Below are 20082 nucleotides of genomic sequence, written 5' to 3'. Positions count from 1 at the left end.
CATGGCCATATTCTGAGTTACCATTATGAAGCTACATATAGGTAGTGACCTATATGTAGTGCACGCGTGTAATGGTGTCCCCGCACTCACAAAGTCCGGGGAATTGGCCCTGAACAATGTGGGGGCACCTTGGCTAGTGCCAGGGTGCCCTCACACTAAGTAACTTTGCACCTAACCTTTACCAGGTAAAGGTTAGACATATAGGTGACTTATAAGTTACTTAAGTGCAGTGTAAAATGGCTGTGAAATAACGTGGACGTTATTTCACTCAGGCTGCAGTGGCAGGCCTGTGTAAGAATTGTCGGAGCTCCCTATGGGTGGCAAAAGAAATGCTGCAGCCCATAGGGATCTCCTGGAACCCCAATACCCTGGGTACCTCAGTACCATATACTAGGGAATTATAAGGGTGTTCCAGTAAGCCAATGTAAATTGGTAAAATTGGTCACTAGCCTGTTAGTGACAATTTGAAAGAAATGAGAGAGCATAACCACTGAGGTTCTGGTTAGCAGAGCCTCAGTGAGACAGTTAGGCACCACACAGGGAACACATACATATAGGCCACAAACTTATGAGCACTGGGGTCCTGACTAGCAGGGTCCCAGTGACACATAACAAACATACTGAAAACATATGGTTTTCACTATGAGCACTGGGCCCTGGCTAGCAGGATCACCGTGAGACAGTGAAAACTCCCTGACATACACTCACAAACAGGCCAAAAGTGGGGGTAACAAGGCTAGAAAGAGGCTACTTTCTCACACAACCCCCCCCCCCCCCCCCAAACGAAGGACAATAAGGCTAACCTTGGCCAGTTGAGACTTTATTGTCTAAGTGGTGATAAGTAGAGAGCAGCTCTGCAATAGACTGGTTACTCCCTTTATCATCCACTATATGGTTACTTCCCTGTGGGGATGTAAACCACCCTGTTTGAAGTTTTTTAGCTAAGCAACAATGTGAAGATCTATTTTCAGAGTTTCTATCAGTAAGTTTTAATTTAGAGCAGTGGGAATTGTCCACTGAACCTATTTGTAGTGATGGAAATGCCAGACACGGATGCTGTCTCAGAAAAGCCATAGCTGGGCAAAAACTTTGTCCATATGGCTGGAAGAGAGAACAGGGATGCTGTTTCTCTTGAGTTGGAGCAGGGCAGGGATGCTGTCCTATGAGCTCCACACTAGGGCAGGGATGCTGTCCTAAGTGTTGTGAGGCAGTGCAGGGTTTCTGCACTAATGTTTCTCTGGGAGGGTTGGAGGGATGCTCCATGTTCACTAAAATGGTGCTCTTTTTCTCACCAATGTTAGTTATCCCACAGAGAGGTACTTCCACCTCAGGGAGTACAGTTTTGCCAACTGCTGATTCTTTGGAACAGGTGCCACCCCAGGAGAGGTTTCTCCCACCACAGGAATGGTATCCTGCATGGTAGGGTGGTTAGGGGATACTGTGATACCCTTTTTACCTGTTGATGAAAAGGGATCCTGAGTTTTCAGGCTTTCTCTCCTTTGCTTTTTCATTTCAGTAGAAATGAGAGGGAACAATTCCTCTGGGATGCCCAACATGGCTGCATGGGCATAAAACTCTACATCAGCCAAACCTGAGGCCTCTAGGTCATTACCTAAGAGACAGTCTACAGGTAAGCTAGGGGATACCACCACCTGCTTAGGCCCAGTAACTCCACCCCAACTAAACTGAATTATAGCTAAGGGAAGAAACTTAGTGGAGTTATGGACATCAATAATCTTATACTGTTGTCCAATGATGTGTTGATTAGGGTGCACTAGGTTTTCAGTCACCAAAGTGATACTGGCACCTGTGTCCCTGTAGGCCAAGGCCTCAACACCATTTATTGAAACTGTCTGCCTGTACTTATCCATTGTAAGGTGACAAGCAGCCAGTGTGGCAAGGCCAATGCCACTAGATGTGACAGAAACTGTCTTGGGACTGACTACCCCAGTTTCTACTATGGACCCATAAGTGAACCCAACTACACCCTTAACTTGACTGTTGCCAGCAGTCCCACCACTAGTACCACTACTGCTAGGGGCACTAGAGCTTGATGTATTAGTGGTGGTAGGCTCAGGGGGTTTACCTGGACAGGACTTATCCCCTGGCCTATGGCCTCTATTTTTACACACAAAGCACCAAGGCTTTTAAACTTGTGTAGGTTGAGAAGAAGAGGAAGAATTTGTTTTATCCCCACCCTCTGAAGAGTGTTTAAGATTTGAAGTGGGATCTTTGGTTTTACCTTGATCCCCATGCTTATCTTGAGATTTTTCACCATCTTTCTTCTTGTTCTCTTTGTCACCACCTGTATGAACTTTTCTGTTCACCCTTGTTCTGACCCATTTGTCTGCCTTCTTTCCCAATTCTTGGGGAGAGGTCAGATCAGAGTCCACCAAGTACTGGTGCAACAAATCAGACACACAATTATTAAGAATATGCTCTCTCAGGATCAAGTTATACAGGCTGTCCTAATCAGTCACTTTACTGCCATGTAACCACCCCTCCAAGGCCTTCACTGAATGGTCAATGAAATCAACCCAGTCTTGTGAAGACTCCTTTTTGGTCTCTCTGAACTTTATCCTGTATTGTTCAGTGGTTAAGCCATAACCATCCAGGAGTGCATTCTTAAGAACTTTGTAATCATTAGCTTCATTTTCTTTTACAGTAAGGAGCCTATCCCTACCTTTTCCACTAAATGATAGCCATAGGATTGCAGCCCACTGCCTTTGAGGGACATCCTGTACAGCACAGGCCCTCTCAAGTGCAGCAAACCACTTGTTAATGTCATCCCCCTCCTTATAAGGGGGAACTATCTTGTGCAGATTCCTGGAATCATGCTCTTTTGCAGGATGACTATGGGGAATACTGCTGCTGCCACCATGGGTTTCTAAACCCAGTTTCTGTCTCTCCTTCTCTACTTCTAAGGTCTGTCTCTCCAAATCCAGCTGTTGCTTCTTGAGCTTCAGTCTGGTTTGTTCCACTCTCAATCTATTGAGCTCCCTTTCTAACAATCTGTCATCAGGGTGGGTGGGAGGGACATGTCTTGAAACAGAAGTATGGTGAGAATGGACAGAAGGAGACCTGTCCCTTACAGAGGGCACCCTAACAGCTTGGTTAACAGAAACATCACTTCTACTGTGGTGAGAATGAATGCTCTTTCTATGATGTGAGACAACACTATCTGTATGGTGTGACTCTACATCTGTACCAACTACAGTATGCTAGACTGTCTAGTAATGGGCAGGCTCTGATTTTTCTTTCCTAAATCTTTTCCTAGGGGTGTCCCTGGATCAGATTGGGAACCATTAGCTGCTTTTTCTACAGATGGGGCCTAAGTGGCTTTATCTTATTCTCTAAGCATGTTAAGTAACAGTTCCAAGGAAGGATTCTTCCCTACACTCAAACCTCTCTCTATGCAGAGACTCCTTGCTCCTTTCCAGATAAGGTGATCATATGCAAGTTTGGACAGATCAACATTTTGGCCTGTGCCAGACATTTTTAGAGAGAGTTAAAGTGATAGAGAAAGTGAAAAAAGTTTGTGAGAGCTTTTTAGAAAGACAGAGAAAAAAAACGTTTTAAACTTTTTAGAACTTTTTGAAAGTTTAGAAGTACTTTTCAGCACTTAGAAAAGAGTGAAAAGAGGAAATGCTAAACTTTTTAGCTATGTGTACACATACTGAACTTGTTTTGTATATTTTTCTCTTATGAAAAGTACAATGACAAGAGTGGTAAGTAGTCTCAAAGCACTTATCCCGTCGCTGCTTCCAATGTAGGAGGCTGGACTGGCTTGTAGTGAGTACCAAGGGGTACTTGCACCTTGCACCAGGCCCAGTTATCCCTTATTAGTGTATAGGATGTCTAGCAGCTTAGGCTGATAGATAATGGTAGCTTAGCAGAGCAGCTTAGGCTGAACTAGGAGACGTGTGAAGCTGCTACAGTACCACTTAGTGTCATATCCACAATATCATAAGAAAACACAATACACAGTTGTACTAAAAATAAAGGTACTTTATTTTTATGGCAATATGCCAAAGTATCTTAGAGTGTACCCTCAGTGAGATGATAGGAAATATACACAAGATATATGTACACAATACCAAAAATATGCAGTATAGTCTTAGAAAACAGTGCAAACAATGTATAGTTACAATAGGATGCAATGGGGACACATAGGGATAGGGGCAACACAAACCATATACTCCAAAAGTGGAATGCGAACCACGAATGGACCCCAAACCTATGTGACCTTGTAGAGGGTCGCTGGGGCTATTAGAAAATAGTGAGGGTTAGAAAAATAGCCCACCCCAAGACCCTGAAAAGTGAGTGCAAAGTGCACTAAAGTTCCCCCCAAGGACAAAGAAGTCGTGATAGAGGAATAATGCAGGAAAGACACAAACCAACAATGCAACAACGATGGATTTCCAATCTAGGGTACCTGTGGAACAAGGGGACCAAGTCCAAAAGTCACAAGCAAGTCGGAGATGGGCATATGCCCAGGAAATGCCAGCTGTGGGTGCAAAGAAGCTTCGACTGGACAGAAGAAGCTGAGGTTTCTGCAGGAACGAAAAGGGCTAGAGACTTCCCCTTTGGAGGACGGATCCCTCTCGCCGTGGAGAGTCGTGCAGAAGTGTTTTCCCGCCGAAAGGACGCCAACAAGCCTTGCTAGCTGCAAATCGTGCGGTTAGCGTTTTTGGATGCTGCTGTGGCCCAGGAGGGACCAGGAGGTCGCAAATTGGACCAGGAGGTAGAGGGGACGTCGAGCAAGACAAGGAGCCCTCTTAGCAGCAGGTAGCACCCGGAGAAGTGCCAGAAACAGGCACTACGAGGATGCATGAAACGGTGCTCACCCGAAGTCGCACAAAGAAGTCCCACGTCGCCGGAGAACAACTTAGGAGGTCGTGCAATGCAGGTTAGAGTGCCGTGGACCCAGGCTGGACTGTGCACAAAGGATTTCCGCCGGAAGTGCACGCAGGCCGGAGTAGCTGCAAAAGTCGCGGTTCCCAGCAATGCAGTCTAGCGAGGTGAGGCAAGGACTTACCTCCACCAAACTTGGACTGAAGAGTCACTGGACTGTGGGGGTCACTTGGACAGAGTTGCTGGATTCGAGGGACCTCGCTCGTCGTGCTGAGAGGAGACCCAAGGGACCGGTAATGCAGCTTTTTGGTGCCTGCGGTTGCAGGGGGAAGATTCCGTCGACCCACGGGAGATTTCTTCGGAGCTTCTAGTGCAGAGAGGAGGCAGACTACCCCCACAGCATGCACCACCAGGAAAACAGTCGAGAAGGCGGCAGGATCAGCGTTACAGAGTTGCAGTAGTCGTCTTTGCTACTATGTTGCAGTTTTGCAGGCTTCCAGCGCGGTCAGCAGTCGATTCCTTGGCAGAAGGTGAAGAGAGAGATGCAGAGGAACTCGGATGAGCTCTTGCATTCGTTATCTAAAGTTTCCCCAGAGACAGAGACCCTAAATAGCCAGAAAAGAGGGTTTGGCTACCTAGGAGAAAGGATAGGCTAGCAACACCTGAAGGAGCCTATCAGAAGGAGTCTCTGACGTCACCTGGTGGCACTGGCCACTCAGAGCAGTCCAGTGTGCCAGCAGCACCTCTGTTTCCAAGATGGCAGAGGTCTGGAGCACACTGGAGGAGCTCTGGACACCTCCCAGGGGAGGTGCAGGTCAGGGGAGTGGTCACTCCCCTTTCCTTTGTCCAGTTTCGCGCCAGAGCAGGGCTAAGGGGTCCCCTGAACCGGTGTAGACTGGCTTATGCAGAATTGGGCACATCTGTGCCCATGAAAGCATTTCCAGAGGCTGGGGGAGGCTACTCCTCCCCTGCCATCACACAATTTTCCAAAGGGAGAGGGTGTAACACCCTCTCTCAGAGGAAGTCCTTTGTTCTGCCATCCTGGGACAAGCCTGGCTTGACCCCAGGAGGGCAGAACCCTGTCTGAGGGGTTGGCAGCAGCTGCAGTGAAACCCCAGGAAAGGCAGTTTGGCAGTACCAGGGTCTGTGCTACAGACCACTGGGATCATGGGATTGTGCCAACTATGCCAGGATGGCATAGAGGGGGCAATTCCATGATCATAGACATGTTACATGGCCATATTCGGAGTTACCATTATGAAGCTACATATAGGTAATGACCTATATGTAGTGCACATGTGTAATGGTGTCCCCGCACTCACAAAGTCCGGGGAATTGGCCCTGAACAATGTGGGGGCACCTTGGCTAGTGCCAGGGTGCCCTCACACTAAGTAACTTTGCACCTAACCTTTACCAGGTAAAGGTTAGACATATAGGTGACTTATAAGTTACTTAAGTGCAGTGTAAAATGGCTGTGAAATAACGTGGACGTTATTTCACTCAGGCTGCAGTGGCAGGCCTGTGTAAGAATTGTCGGAGCTCCCTATGGGTGGCAAAAGAAATGCTGCAGCCCATAGGGATCTCCTGGAACCCCAATACCCTGGGTACCTCAGTACCATATACTAGGGAATTATAAGGGTGTTCCAGTAAGCCAATGTAAATTGGTAAAATTGGTCACTAGCCTGTTAGTGACAATTTGAAAGAAATGAGAGAGCATAACCACTGAGGTTCTGGTTAGCAGAGCCTCAGTGAGACAGTTAGGCACCACACAGGGAACACATACATATAGGCCACAAACTTATGAGCACTGGGGTCCTGACTAGCAGGGTCCCAGTGACACATAACAAAAATACTGAAAACATATGGTTTTCACTATGAGCACTGGGCCCTGGCTAGCAGGATCACCGTGAGACAGTGAAAACACCCTGACATACACTCACAAACAGGCCAAAAGTGGGGGTAACAAGGCTAGAAAGAGGCTACTTTCTCACACAACCCCCCCCCCCCAAACGAAGGACAATAAGGCTAACCTTGGCCAGTTGAGACTTTATTGTCTAAGTGGTGATAAGTAGAGAGCAGCTCTGCAATAGACTGGTTACTCCCTTTATCATCCACTATATGGTTACTTCCCTGTGGGGATGTAAACCACCCTGTTTGAAGTTTTTTAGCTAAGCAACAATGTGAAGATCTATTTTCAGAGTTTCTATCAGTAAGTTTTAATTTAGAGCAGTGGGAATTGTCCACTGAACCTATTTGTAGTGATGGAAATGCCAGACAGGGATGCTGTCTCAGAAAAGCCATAGCTGGGCAAAAACGTTGTCCATATGGCTGGAAGAGAGAACAGGGATGCTGTTTCTCTTGAGTTGGAGCAGGGCAGGGATGCTGTCCTAGGAGCTCCACACTAGGGCAGGGATGCTGTCCTAAGTGTTGTGAGGCAGTGCAGGGTTTCTGCACTAAAGTTTCTCTGGGAGGGTTGGAGGGATGCTCCATGTTCACTAAAATTGTGCTCTTTTTCTCACCAATGTTAGTTATCCCACAGAGAGGTACTTCCACCTCAGGGAGTACAGTTTTGCCAACTGCTGATTCCCTTGGAACAGGTGCCACCCCAGGAGAGGTTTCTCCCACCACAGGAATGGGATCCTGCATGGTAGGGTGGTTAGGGGATACTGTGATACCCTTTTTACCTGTTGATGGAGAGGGATCCTGAGTTTTCAGGCCTTCTCTCCTTTGCTTTTTCATTTCAGTAGAAATGAGAGGGAACAATTCCTCTGGGATGCCCAACATGGCTGCATGGGCATAAAACTCTACATCTGCCCAACCTGAGGCCTCTAGGTCATTACCTAAGAGACAGTCTACAGGTAAGCTAGGTGATACCACCACCTGCTTAGGCCCAGTAACTCCACCCCAACTAAACTGAATTATAGCTAAGGGAAGAAACTTAGTGGAGTTATGGACATCAATAATCTTATACTGTTGTCCAATGATGTGTTGATTAGGGTGCACTAGGTTTTCAGTCACCAAAGTGATACTGGCACCTGTGTCCCTGTAGGCCAAGGCCTCAACACCATTTATTGAAACTGTCTGCCTGTACTTATCCATTGTAAGGGGACAAGCAGCCAGTGTGGCAAGGCCAATGCCACTAGATGTGACAGAAACTGTCTTGGGACTGACTACCCCAGTTTCTACTATGGACCCATAAGTGAACCCAACTACACCCTTAACTTGACTGTTGCCAGCAGTCCCACCACTAGTACCACTACTGCTAGGGGCACTAGAGCTTGATGTATTAGTGGTGGTAGGCTCAGGGGGTTTACCTGGACAGGACTTATCCCCTGGCCTATGGCCTCTATTTTTACACACAAAGCACCAAGGCTTTTTAACTTGTGCAGGTTGAGAAGAAGAGGAAGAATTTGTTTTATCCCCACCCTCTGAAGAGTGTTTAAGATTTGAAGTGGGATCTTTGGTTTTACCTTTATCCCCATGCTTATCTTGAGATTTTTCACCATCTTTCTTCTTGTTCTCTTTGTCACCACCTGTATGAACATTTCTGTTCACCCTTGTTCTGACCCATTTGTCTGCCTTCTTTCCCAATTCTTGGGGAGAGGTCAGATCAGAGTCCACCAAGTACTGGTGCAACAAATCAGACACACAATTATTAAGAATATGCTCTCTCAGGATCAAGTTATACAGGCTGTCATAATCAGTCACTTTACTGCCATGTAACCACCCCTCCAAGGCCTTCACTGAATGGTCAATGAAATCAACCCAGTCTTGTGAAGACTCCTTTTTGGTCTCTCTGAACTTTATCCTGTATTGTTCAGTGGTTAAGCCATAACCATCCAGGAGTGCATTCTTAAGAACTTTGTAATCATTAGCTTCATTTTCTTTTACAGTAAGGAGCCTATCCCTACCTTTTCCACTAAATGATAGCCATAGGATAGCAGCCCACTGCCTTTGAGGGACATCCTGTACAGCACAGGCCCTCTTAAGTGCAGCAAACCACTTGTTAATGTCATCCCCCTCCTTATAAGGGGGAACTATCTTGTGCAGATTCCTGGAATCATGCTCTTTTGCAGGATGACTATGGGGAATACTGCTCCTGCCACCATGGGTTTCTAAACCCAGTTTCTGTCTCTCCTTCTCTACTTCTAAGGTCTGTCTCTCCAAATCCAGCTGTTGCTTCTTGAGCTTCAGTCTGGTTTGTTCCACTCTCAATCTATTGAGCTCCCTTTCTAACAATCTGTCATCAGGGTGGGTGGGAGGGACATGTCTTGAAACAGAAGTATGGTGAGAATGGACAGAAGGAGACCTGTCCCTTACAGAGGGCACCCTGACAGCTTGGTTAACAGAAACATCACTTCTACTGTGGTGAGAATGAATGCTCTTTCTATGATGTGAGACAACACTATCTGTATGGTGTGACTCTACATCGTACCAACTATGCTAGACTGTCTAGTAATGGGCAGGCTCTGATTTTTCTATCCTAAATCTTTTCCTAGGGGTGTCCCTGGATCAGATTGGGAACCATTAGCTGCTTTTTCTACAGATGGGGCCTTAGTGGCTTTATCTTGTTCTCTAAGCATGTTAAGTAACAGTTCCAATGAAGGATTCTTCCCTACACTGAAACTTCTCTCTATGCAGAGACTCCTTGCTCCTTTCCAGCTAAGGTGATCATATGCAAGTTTGGACAGATCAACATTTTGGCCTGTGCCAGACATTTTTAGAGAGAGTTAAAGTGATAGAGAAAGGGAAAAAAGTTTGTCAGAGCTTTTTAGAAAGACAGAGAAAAAAAACGTTTTAAACTTTTTAGAACTTTTTGAAAGTTTAGAAGTACTTTTCAGCACTTAGAAAAGAGTGAAAAGAGGAAATGCAAAACTTTTTAGCTATTTGTACACATACTGAACTTGTTTTGTATATTTTTCTCTTATGAAAAGTACAATGACAAGAGTGGTAAGTAGTCTCAAAGCACTTATCCCGTCGCTGCTTCCAATTTAGGAGGCTGGACTGGCTTGTAGTGAGTACCAAGGGGTACTTGCACCTTGCACCAGGCCCAGTTATCCCTTATTAGTGTATAGGGTGTCTAGCAGCTTAGGCTGATAGATAATGGTAGCTTAGCAGAGCAGCATAGGCTGAACTAGGAGACGTGTGAAGCTACTACAGTACCACTTAGTGTCATATGCACAATATCATAAGAAAACACAATACACAGTTATACTAAAAATAAAGGTACTTTATTTTTATGGCAATATGCCAAAGTATCTTAGAGTGTACCCTCAGTGAGAGGATAGGAAATATACACAAGATATATGTACACAATACCAAAAATATGCAGTATAGTCTTAGAAAACAGTGCAAACAATGTATAGTTACAATAGGATGCAATGGGGACACATAGGGATAGGGGCAACACAAACCATATACTCCAAAAGTGGAATGCGAACCACGAATGGACCCCAAACCTATGTGACCTTGTAGAGGGTCGCTGGGGCTATTAGAAAATAGTGAGGGTTAGAAAAATAGCCCACCCCAAGACCCTGAAAAGTGAGTGCAAAGTGCACTAAAGTTCCCCCAAGGACAAAGAAGTCGTGATAGAGGAATAATGCAGGAAAGACACAAACCAACAATGCAAAAACGATGGATTTCCAATCTAGGGTACCTGTGGAACAAGGGGACCAAGTCCAAAAGTCACAAGCAAGTCGGAGATGGGCATATGCCCAGGAAATGCCAGCTGTGGGTGCAAAGAAGCTTCGACTGGACAGAAGAAGCTGAGGTTTCTGCAGGAACGAAAAGGGCTAGAGACTTCCCCTTTGGAGGACGGATCCCTCTCGCCGTGGAGAGTCGTGCAGAAGTGTTTTCCCGCCGAAAGAACGCCAACAACCCTTGCTAGCTGCAAATCGTGCGGTTAGCGTTTTTGGATGCTGCTGTGGCCCAGGAGGGACCAGGAGGTCGCAAATTGGACCAGGAGGTAGAGGGGACGTCGAGCAAGACAAGGAGCCCTCTTAGCAGCAGGTAGCACCCGGAGAAGTGCCAGAAACAGGCACTACGAGGATGCGTGAAACGGTGCTCACCCGAAGTCGCACAAAGAAATCCCACGTCGCCGGAGAACAACTTAGGAGGTCGTGCAATGCAGGTTAGAGTGCCGTGGACCCAGGCTGGACTGTGCACAAAGGATTTCTGCCGGAAGTGCACGGAGGCCGGAGTACCTGCAAAAGTCGCGGTTCCCAGCAATGCAGTCTAGCGAGGTGAGGCAAGGACTTACCTCCACCAAACTTGGACTGAAGAGTCACTGGACTGTGGGGGTCACTTGGACAGAGTTGCTGGATTCGAGGGACCTCGCTCGTTGTGCTGAGAGGAGACCCAAGGGACCGGTAATGCAGCTTTTTGGTGCCTGCGGTTGCAGGGGGAAGATTCCGTCGACCCACGGGAGATTTCTTCGGAGCTTCTGGTGCAGAGAGGAGGCAGACTACCCCCACAGCATGCACCACCAGGAAAACAGTCGAGAAGGCGGCAGGATCAGCGTTACAGAGTTGCAGTAGTCGTCTTTGCTACTATGTTGCAGTTTTGCAGGCTTCCAGCGGTCAGCAGTCGATTCCTCGGCAGAAGGTGAAGAGAGAGATGCAGAGGAACTTGGATGAGCTCTTGCATTCGTTATCTAAAGTTTCCCCAGAGACAGAGACCCTAAATAGCCAGAAAAGAGGGTTTGGCTACCTAGGAGAAAGGATAGGCTAGCAACACCTGAAGGAGCCTATCAGAAGGAGTCTCTGACGTCACCTGGTGGCACTGGCCACTAAGAGCAGTCCAGTGTGCCAGCAGCACCTCTGTTTCCAAGATGGCAGAGGTCTGGAGCACACTGGAGGAGCTCTGGACACCTCCCAGGGGAGGTGCAGGTCAGGGAAGTGGTCACTCCCCTTTCCTTTGTCCAGTTTCGCGCCAGAGCAGGGCTAAGGGGTCCCCTGAACCGGTGTAGACTGGCTTATGCAGAATTGGGCACATCTGTGCCCATGAAAGCATTTCCAGAGGCTGGGGGAGGCTACTCCTCCCCTGCCTTCACACCATTTTCCAAAGGGAGAGGGTGTAACACCCTCTCTCAGAGGAAGTCCTTTGTTCTGCCATCCTGGGACAAGCCTGGCTTGACCCCAGGAGGGCAGAACCCTGTCTGAGGGGTTGGCAGCAGCAGCAGCTGCAGTGAAACCCAGGAAAGGCAGTTTGGCAGTACCAGGGTCAGTGCTACAGACCACTGGGATCATGGGATTGTGCCAACTATGCCAGGATGGCATAGAGGGGGCAATTCCATGATCATAGACATGTTACATGGCCATATTCGGAGTTACGATTATGAAGCTACATATAGGTAGTGACCTATATGTAGTGCACGCGTGTAATGGTGTCCCCGCACTCACAAGGTCCGGGGAATGGGCCCTGAACAATGTGGGGGCACCTTGGCTAGTGCCAGGGTGCCCTCACACTAAGTAACTTTGCACCTAACCTTTACCAGGTAAAGGTTAGACATATAGGTGACTTATAAGTTACTTAAGTGCAGTGTAAAATGGCTGTGAAATAACGTGGACGTTATTTCACTCAGGCTGCAGTGGCAGGCCTGTGTAAGAATTGTCAGAGCTCCCTATGGGTGGCAAAAGAAATGCTGCAGCTCATAGGGATCTCCTGGAACCCCAATACCCTGTGTACCTCAGTACCATATACTAGGGAATTATAAGGGTCTTCCAGTAAGCCAATGTAAATTGGTAAAATTGGTCACTAGCCTGTTAGTGACAATTTGAAAGAAATGAGAGAGCATAACCACTGAGGTTCTGGTTAGCAAAGCCTCAGTGAGACAGTTAGGCACCACACAGGGAACACATACATATAGGCCACAAACTTATGAGCACTGGGGTCCTGACTAGCAGGGTCCCAGTGACACATAACAAACATACTGAAAACATATGGTTTTCACTATGAGCACCGGGCCCTGGCTGGCAGGATCCCAGTGAGACAGTGAAAACACCCTGACATACACTCACAAACAGGCCAAAAGTGGGGGTAACAAGGCTAGAAAGAGGCTACTTTCTCACAAACGCATAACCCTGAAATTGAGACCAATTCTGTAGAAAGGCATCTCTCGATAATGCTAAAGGGTCTGGTCTCCAACTGAAGAATTTCGGAATCTGGGTATTGAGGCGAGATGCAAAGAGATCTATCTCGCAAGTGCCCCATTCTCCTCGACACTGCCAACTGGATGACCACTAACCACCTCAAGCTCAACTCAAACAAAACCGAGATCAACATCTTCGGCCCCAACAAAACCACATGGGACGACTCCTGGTGGCCCACCGCCCTAGGCCTGCACCCACCCCCGCAACCCACGCACGCAACCTCGGCATCATCCTCGACCCCTCCCTCTCCATGACACAGCAAATCAATGCTCTAACCTCCTCCTGCTTCCACACACTCCGCACTCTAAAAAATCTTTCAAATGGATTCCCCCAGAAACCAGAAAGACAGTCACCCACGCACTCATCAGCTGCAGACTGGACTACGGTAACGCCCTCTACGCCGGCACCGCACTCAAAGTCAAACTCCAGAGAATCCAGAACACAGCCGCACGCCTCGTCCTTGGCCTCCCCCGCCACGAACGAATCTCACCACACCTCAAATCCCTTCACTGGCTCCCCATAGACAAGAGAATCACATTCAAGATCCTCATCCACGCACACAAATCCCTCCACAACACCGGCCCAACCTACCTCAATGAAAGAGCTAACTTCCACACGCAACCTCCGATAAGCCGACCTCGCCCTAGCCACAGTCCCCCGCATCCAACGCACCACCACAGGAGGCAGGTCTTTCTCCTATATCGCCCCCAAAACCTGGAACTCCCTCCCCCGACCTTCGCAAAACCGAAGACCTACTGGTCTTCAGAAAGAACCTCAAGACATGGTTGTTCGATCAGTGACCATCCCTGTCCCCCCCTCCGTCTCCCCTCCCCCAGCGCATTCAGACCCTCACGGGTGAGTAGCGCGCTCTACAACGTTTTTGATTGATTGATTGAGAGTACCTCTTTATCAAAATTTCTCCTTAAATTAGCATGTACATACTGTGCGACTTCCGGAGATGGGAGCCAATTAGAAGATCTAGGATGCATAATCTCCGAAGGATCAAAATCTAACAACTGGGAAGTGGTCTGTTTCTTCGCCTTCTTACTAGGGTTAGAAATATTAAGCTCGTCTGAATCCTGATCTGAAGAGTCTCCTGAAGATCAGGAATTAGCTAAAGTGCTGTAGTTATGCTCCGAAATGCGTTTTTTGCGCAGTCTCTCAAACACGTCTGCATGCAAGTCGCCAGAGGGATCATCCTTTTCCAGGTTCTTTGTCTTAGCCGTGGACTTAGAAGCTTCCTTAGGGATTTTCCCCTCAGGGATAGGAGGTGACTTATCAAGCATCCAACCTTGAGATTGAGCGTATTCTAATAACTGTCCAGAAAAAGGACCTAACGCTCTCACCAAGGCATCATTAACTGTCTGTTGCACTCTATTGTCAAGTGCTTCTACTAGATTGACCTCAAGTTGGTTGTCAGTATCCTCAGGGTAATACCCTGTGTCCTGGTCACTCCATTGAGCCATAACACTAAAAGTGTATACAGAAAAAATCAATCTTAAAGGGGGAGTGAATAATCCCTTACAGGCACCAAGAGACAATAGCCTTTAATGTAGTGAGTGGAGGGAGCTGCCTGTTATCACTCTAGGCAGAGCCTTGTATAAATTTTACAACCCAGATCTAAGGGGGTGATTCTAATTCTGGCGGGCGGCGGAGGCCGCCCGCCAGAATTCCGCCCCCATAATACCGCTCCGCGGTCAGAAGACCGCGGAGGGTATTATGAGTTTTTCCCTGGGCTGGCGGGCGGTCTCCAAAAGACCGCCCGCCAGCCCAGGGAAAAACTCCCTTCCCACGAGGATGCCGGCTCGTAATCGAGCCGGCGGAGTGGGAAGGTGCGACGGGTGCAGTAGCACCCGTCGCGTATTTCAGTGTCTGCAAGGCAGACACTGAAATACCTTGCGGGGCCCTCTTACGGGGGCCCCTGCCGTGCCCATGCCATTGGCATGGGCACGGCAGGGGCCCCCAGGGGCCCCGTGACCCCCCCTACCGCCATCCTGTTCATGGCGGCTTTCCCGCCATGAACAGGATGGCGGTAGGGGGGGTCAGAATCCCCCATGGCGGCGCAGCAAGCTGCGCCGCCATGGGGGATTCTGAGGGCAGCGGTAAACCGGCGGGAGACCGCCGGTTTACCCTTTCTGACCGCGGCCAAAGCGCTGCGGTCAGAATGCCCTGCGGGGCACCGCCGGCCTGTCGGCGGTGCTCCCGCCGACCCTCGCCCCGGCGGTCGAAGACCACCGGGGTTAGAATCAGCCCCAAAGTGATCTGGGCGTCAGGGAGGCACTTTGTGAGTCTCTGTTAATGGAATAACTTGTCTGCCAAAGACACGCGTCCAAATACGAGCCGTTCTCTATAAAAGCTAAGGGATAAGAGATCAGCTCGTAAAACACACGTGCGCTCAGCAGAGCGTGTTAAAATAAACAAAAGACTACGCGCTACGCGCGTACAGCGCTCCCGCTCCACAGGACAGGCTCAAAACGGGCCTTAAATGCCACAAATTGTGACACAACAAAGTACAACAACAAAACAGAGCGTGCAAAATCGCGTCGCTTTAGTTTACAGATTCAAATCGAATTTCTTTAATGTACAACAAACAATAAGCATGAAGAGTAAAAATAGAAATTACTTATCTGCTGCGAAGCAGCAAAGAAAGAGGATATGACGTTGGGGGTCATGCTTGATATCGACTAGGGTCACGATAGGTGATTGGAGCACCTGGGGTACAGAGCATCTTGGGATGTTTTTTGTTTACTAATGTTTAATTGGCTGCTGTGTTTGGCTCAGTAAAGAGATAGCATAATCTGAGCCTCTGGTCCTGACATAGAATTCACATTTTGCCTCACTCATCATGGAACAAGGGGTTTTGCCCTGTAGTGATGCTCTATAAATAGTGGTAACAGCTGCACCCCACTGCCTGTGTGAGCAGCCATAGTCACAGATTTCATCCATGCCCCTCTCCTTAATATGCCCTATGGAAGCCATCAGCTTGGGAAATGCGAGGAACTGTACCAGGTCCACCTGGAGCCTACGCCTGGCCTCCTCGGAGGGAATGACTAGCTGCCATCATATAAACAGTCGTCTCACGACCCCCTCCAAATATCCACCCCCTTACCTCCACCTCACGTCTAATCTTATGGGTGCCCCCATATGGCAATATCCCCCCTTACCTCCAACTCACTTCTAATCTTAGGGGTGCCCCCATATGGCAACATCCACCCCCTTACCTCCACCTCATGTCTAATCCAATGGGTAGCCCCAAATGGCAATATCCACCCCTTACCTCCACCTCACTTCTAATCCTATGGGTAGCTCCATATGGCAATATCCACCCCCTACCTCCAGCTCACTTCTAATCCTATGGGTAGCCCCATATGGCAATATCCACCCCCTACCTCCAGCTCACTTCTAATCTTATGGGTAGCCCCATATGGCAATATCCACCCCCTACCTCCAGCAATATCCACCCCCTACCTCCAACTCACTTCTAATCCTAAAGGTAGCCCCATATGGCAATATCCACCCCCTACCTCCAGCTCACTTCTAATCCTATGGGTAGCCCCAAGTGGCAATATCCCCCCTTACCTCCACCTCACTTGTAATCCTACGGGTAACCTATGTGGAAATATCCCCCCTTTCCTCCACCTCACTTGTAATCCTATAGATAGCCCCAAGTGGCAATTTACACCCCTTACCTCAACCTCGCTTCTAATCCAATGGGTAGCCCCATATGGCAATATCCCCCCTACCTCCACCTCACTTCTAATCCTATGGGTAGCCCCATACTGCAGCCTCTACAGAAGTGGACCCCCTTCACCTCACATTCACACCCGCTTTCTCAGACTTGTGATATTAATGCCATCAGAAGCAGGAGCTGGGGAACACTTTTGGTATTAAGTATGCATTATGTAGTAATAATGTTCTTTCCGGTTAGGAGGGTCTTCTAGCCACAGTGGGAGGTGCTGTAACTGTGGTACTCGCGTAAGACTCGCGTACAATTTGAGACATGTGCTTTTTAATGCGGGAGTAATACATGGTAAATTATACTAAAATATTTCTCAATACAATGCACTCTGCTACTTCCAGAGGACGGCTTCAGCTGTCCGCTGGTCCCATAAACGACTCTGCCATGGAATGACCATCCATCCTTCAGTTTATATGAATGCTTTTGGTTTTTTTTTCTGGTACTTCCCAGTTCTCTTTGGATAAAGTTAAATGAAGCCATCTCATCAAGGAGGTATTCCAGGAAGGAGAGAAAACTTTCTAAGGAGAAGAGATGTTTAAGAGCAAACCTCAGTACAACCATCATGCTGAGCACCATAACTGTTTGAATAAAGCTGCATGAGAATTTAGAAATGTCACAGACTAATGGTTCATGATGCAATTATATATAACTGCTTCGCAAGGTGTCCCTCAGAACCAGCAAAGCGCCTGCAAAGAGTTGAATATAGAATACAGGGCCACTGTCTGCAAGGACATCGATTCATACAAATGCCAGGGTTAGCAGAAGTGACATCACATACCCTTAGACCTCAGTGACATCACAGGAAGTGACATCATACTAGCATCGACCCTTAATCCCAGGAATTGATGCCACATGGCCTTGATCATGATGACATCACAATAACTATCAGCACTGAAGCCCAGAATAAACCCAAGAAAAAGTAGCAAAGATACATGACAGGGATGCACAGAAATAGATTTAGAAAAACAATAGGAGCTATGTCCATCTGTATTAATTCAGCTGGACTAAGGATTATTTTATAGGTTTGATTATCTACTTATTTCAAACTATGAGAACTTTCAGAGAACTTTAACACACGATGCACAGAGGTGAAGGTTTTGTTCGAACACTATTTTCATTAATTTAAAATAATAAGATGTGGCAAACGTTTTGTCATGTTATGATGTATTCTAGCGTGCATTGCATCTCCAAACTTATTTGTTTAACAGAACTGAACATGTAATGTCTCAGTGTCAGCCGCTGAGCGCAATCATTGCTCATCAGGAGATGATGACCTGTTCTTGGTGCTGTGTTTGCCACCTCTGAGACCAGGGGTTGCAAGGGAAAAGCCTGTAGTAGCAGCTGCTGCCTCGTGCAACCCCAGTGTAACACCAGTGAATGCCTGAGTGGGAGGTTGTGTGGTTATCACAAACTTTCATAGACTGACACATCAACTTCTGAAATGATGGCTGAAGAGCAAACATCAGGCGTTCTCCTGGTATGCACACAGAATCCGGAAAGCCATCCTGATACAAATCTAGCAAGATCCCTTCCTTGCCAGCTTCTCTAAGGGGATGGAGACGCATCCCTTGAAGGACTTCCTGGTCCTATGTCTTGTGAGGTACCTGAGAGTAAACCTTTTCCTTCAGCTTCCCTTTTATCCCTGATTTCAGCTCTTTGTTATGAACACTCATGAGGCACACAAGTTGGGGGTGGTGGATAAGACACACAAGTCCTAGTGTTGTGAGCCTCACATCTGTTAATATTGGGTATAATTACTTAACTTCCATATCTCTGATGCTCTATACCTTCTCCACAGGTAATGTACCCATCGGTCTTGTCTTCCTCATGCTGGCACAGTGAATACATTTTCTTCAAGATTGCTTTTGTTTCTCCACAGTGGGGCAGTGCAAGATGCCTCTTCAGACTTCATGGGCACATCACCGCAGTACAGACGATCTCTTTCTCTCTGGATGGCCTGTGCCTGCTCTCTGGGGGGCTGGCAGGAATCGTCAACATCTGGTCACTGCAGGTAAGTCAGTTACTCACTGAGTAACATATAGTAGAAAGACTATACTAACTGACCTTCTGGAGCCTGGCCACCGAGGAAAGAGAGGAGACAAATGAATGCAAACCCATATTGCATCACCTCACTACCAAAGCTTTTTGTTTCATATCCTACCTGTGAGGACCACAGTGAGTGGGTCCTCCTCTTCCCATGGTGAGTGCCTGACTCATCTCTGCCGAGGTCGCATCCAGGAACACTCTTCTCATCTAACTAGCCCCACGATAAAGACACTGAAAACAAAGAAGACAGTCTCTCCTCCTGAGCCCCTGTTGACGCTCAGTGGTAAGCGCTCTCCTATTAGCATCTTCAGCCAGTGGCATTCATGCCCCCTGCCAAGTTGAAAAATTGTAGAACTTCCTGGGTCAAAGCCTACCAGACTGCGCAGCTAACTGGTTGCAAAGACAAACTGAGGACATGCTGAAAGCTTCCCTAAGAATGCATTCTGCCCATTGCTTACCATTGGATTTGTGTTTTGTAACTTACACTTGCTTGCTTTCTGTTTGCTGGCTTTATTTGTTTTAGGCAGCCCAGCATGTCTTTGTCCCCTCCGTGGTGCCCAGCCTGTTTACCACCTCTCTGATTGGCTCCTTATCTTCTTCCACGATTGCACGCTTCCTGGGAATTCTTTTTTTGTTTTTGTAAGGCACTCTACGAAAGCACGTGTATTTTCAGTTGTCTTGCTTGTATGCTAGTTCACATCAGTAAACATGCTCCATTTCTTTGACAAGGTTTCCTGTCCCCTGTATTTCTCTTTGACTGATTCTCTGCCACTACAAGTTCATCAATCTTGCATGCTTGTGAGGAACTATGTTCTGTCTACGAGCTTGTTCATTTTACTCGGTTCTCTTACTTAGAGCATACCTTCAATAATCCTATTCCTCAATTTCACAATCATAGGCACTGGAAGTAGGCGAGCCGGAGGTGCTGAAGCACCCCCAAATTAGCAATGCTACAGTTCAGAAGTGAACGTACAATAAGTAGGCATTTACATTTTGTTTTCATCTTGTCACGTTTACTGAGCGCTCAAAGACAGAGGTCAGATGTTAGGCTTTGTCTTCCGAGGGAGGTTGGTGTTTACTTTTCTGTCACTGACTGCAAAGTGAGAGGATTTATGTGACAATCTTGCTGGGTACTGTGTGAATGAAAGGCTGTAGGATGTTGTTTATTTCTGACACACAAGCTTCAAATACTGTACAAATATTTCAGAATTTATTAGAACTAAGAAAGCACAAATGAAGCACATTTTTTTGTAATTGTGAAATGTGGTGGAAACAGATATTTTAATGTGATCA

The 20082-nt window shown here is 47.4% G+C and overlaps 1 protein-coding gene across 1 annotated transcript in view; it reads left to right on the top strand.

Annotated features, from left to right (window-relative positions):
• LOC138257190 (probable E3 ubiquitin-protein ligase HERC1) overlaps positions 1–20082 on the top strand; it is an 805868-nt gene that overhangs the window by 647268 nt on the left and 138518 nt on the right. Inside the window, exon 57 of the mRNA XM_069205891.1 lies at positions 18623–18754. Within this exon, the coding sequence (XP_069061992.1) occupies positions 18623–18754 (132 nt within the window). The remainder of the gene's footprint in view (positions 1–18622; positions 18755–20082) is intronic.

Source organism: Pleurodeles waltl, chromosome 1_2, assembly GCF_031143425.1.
Source record: "Pleurodeles waltl isolate 20211129_DDA chromosome 1_2, aPleWal1.hap1.20221129, whole genome shotgun sequence".
NCBI lineage: Eukaryota > Metazoa > Chordata > Amphibia > Caudata > Salamandridae > Pleurodeles > Pleurodeles waltl.
The sequence above is the reverse complement of the archived record's forward strand: the minus strand, read 5'-3'. Positions and strand labels throughout refer to the sequence as shown.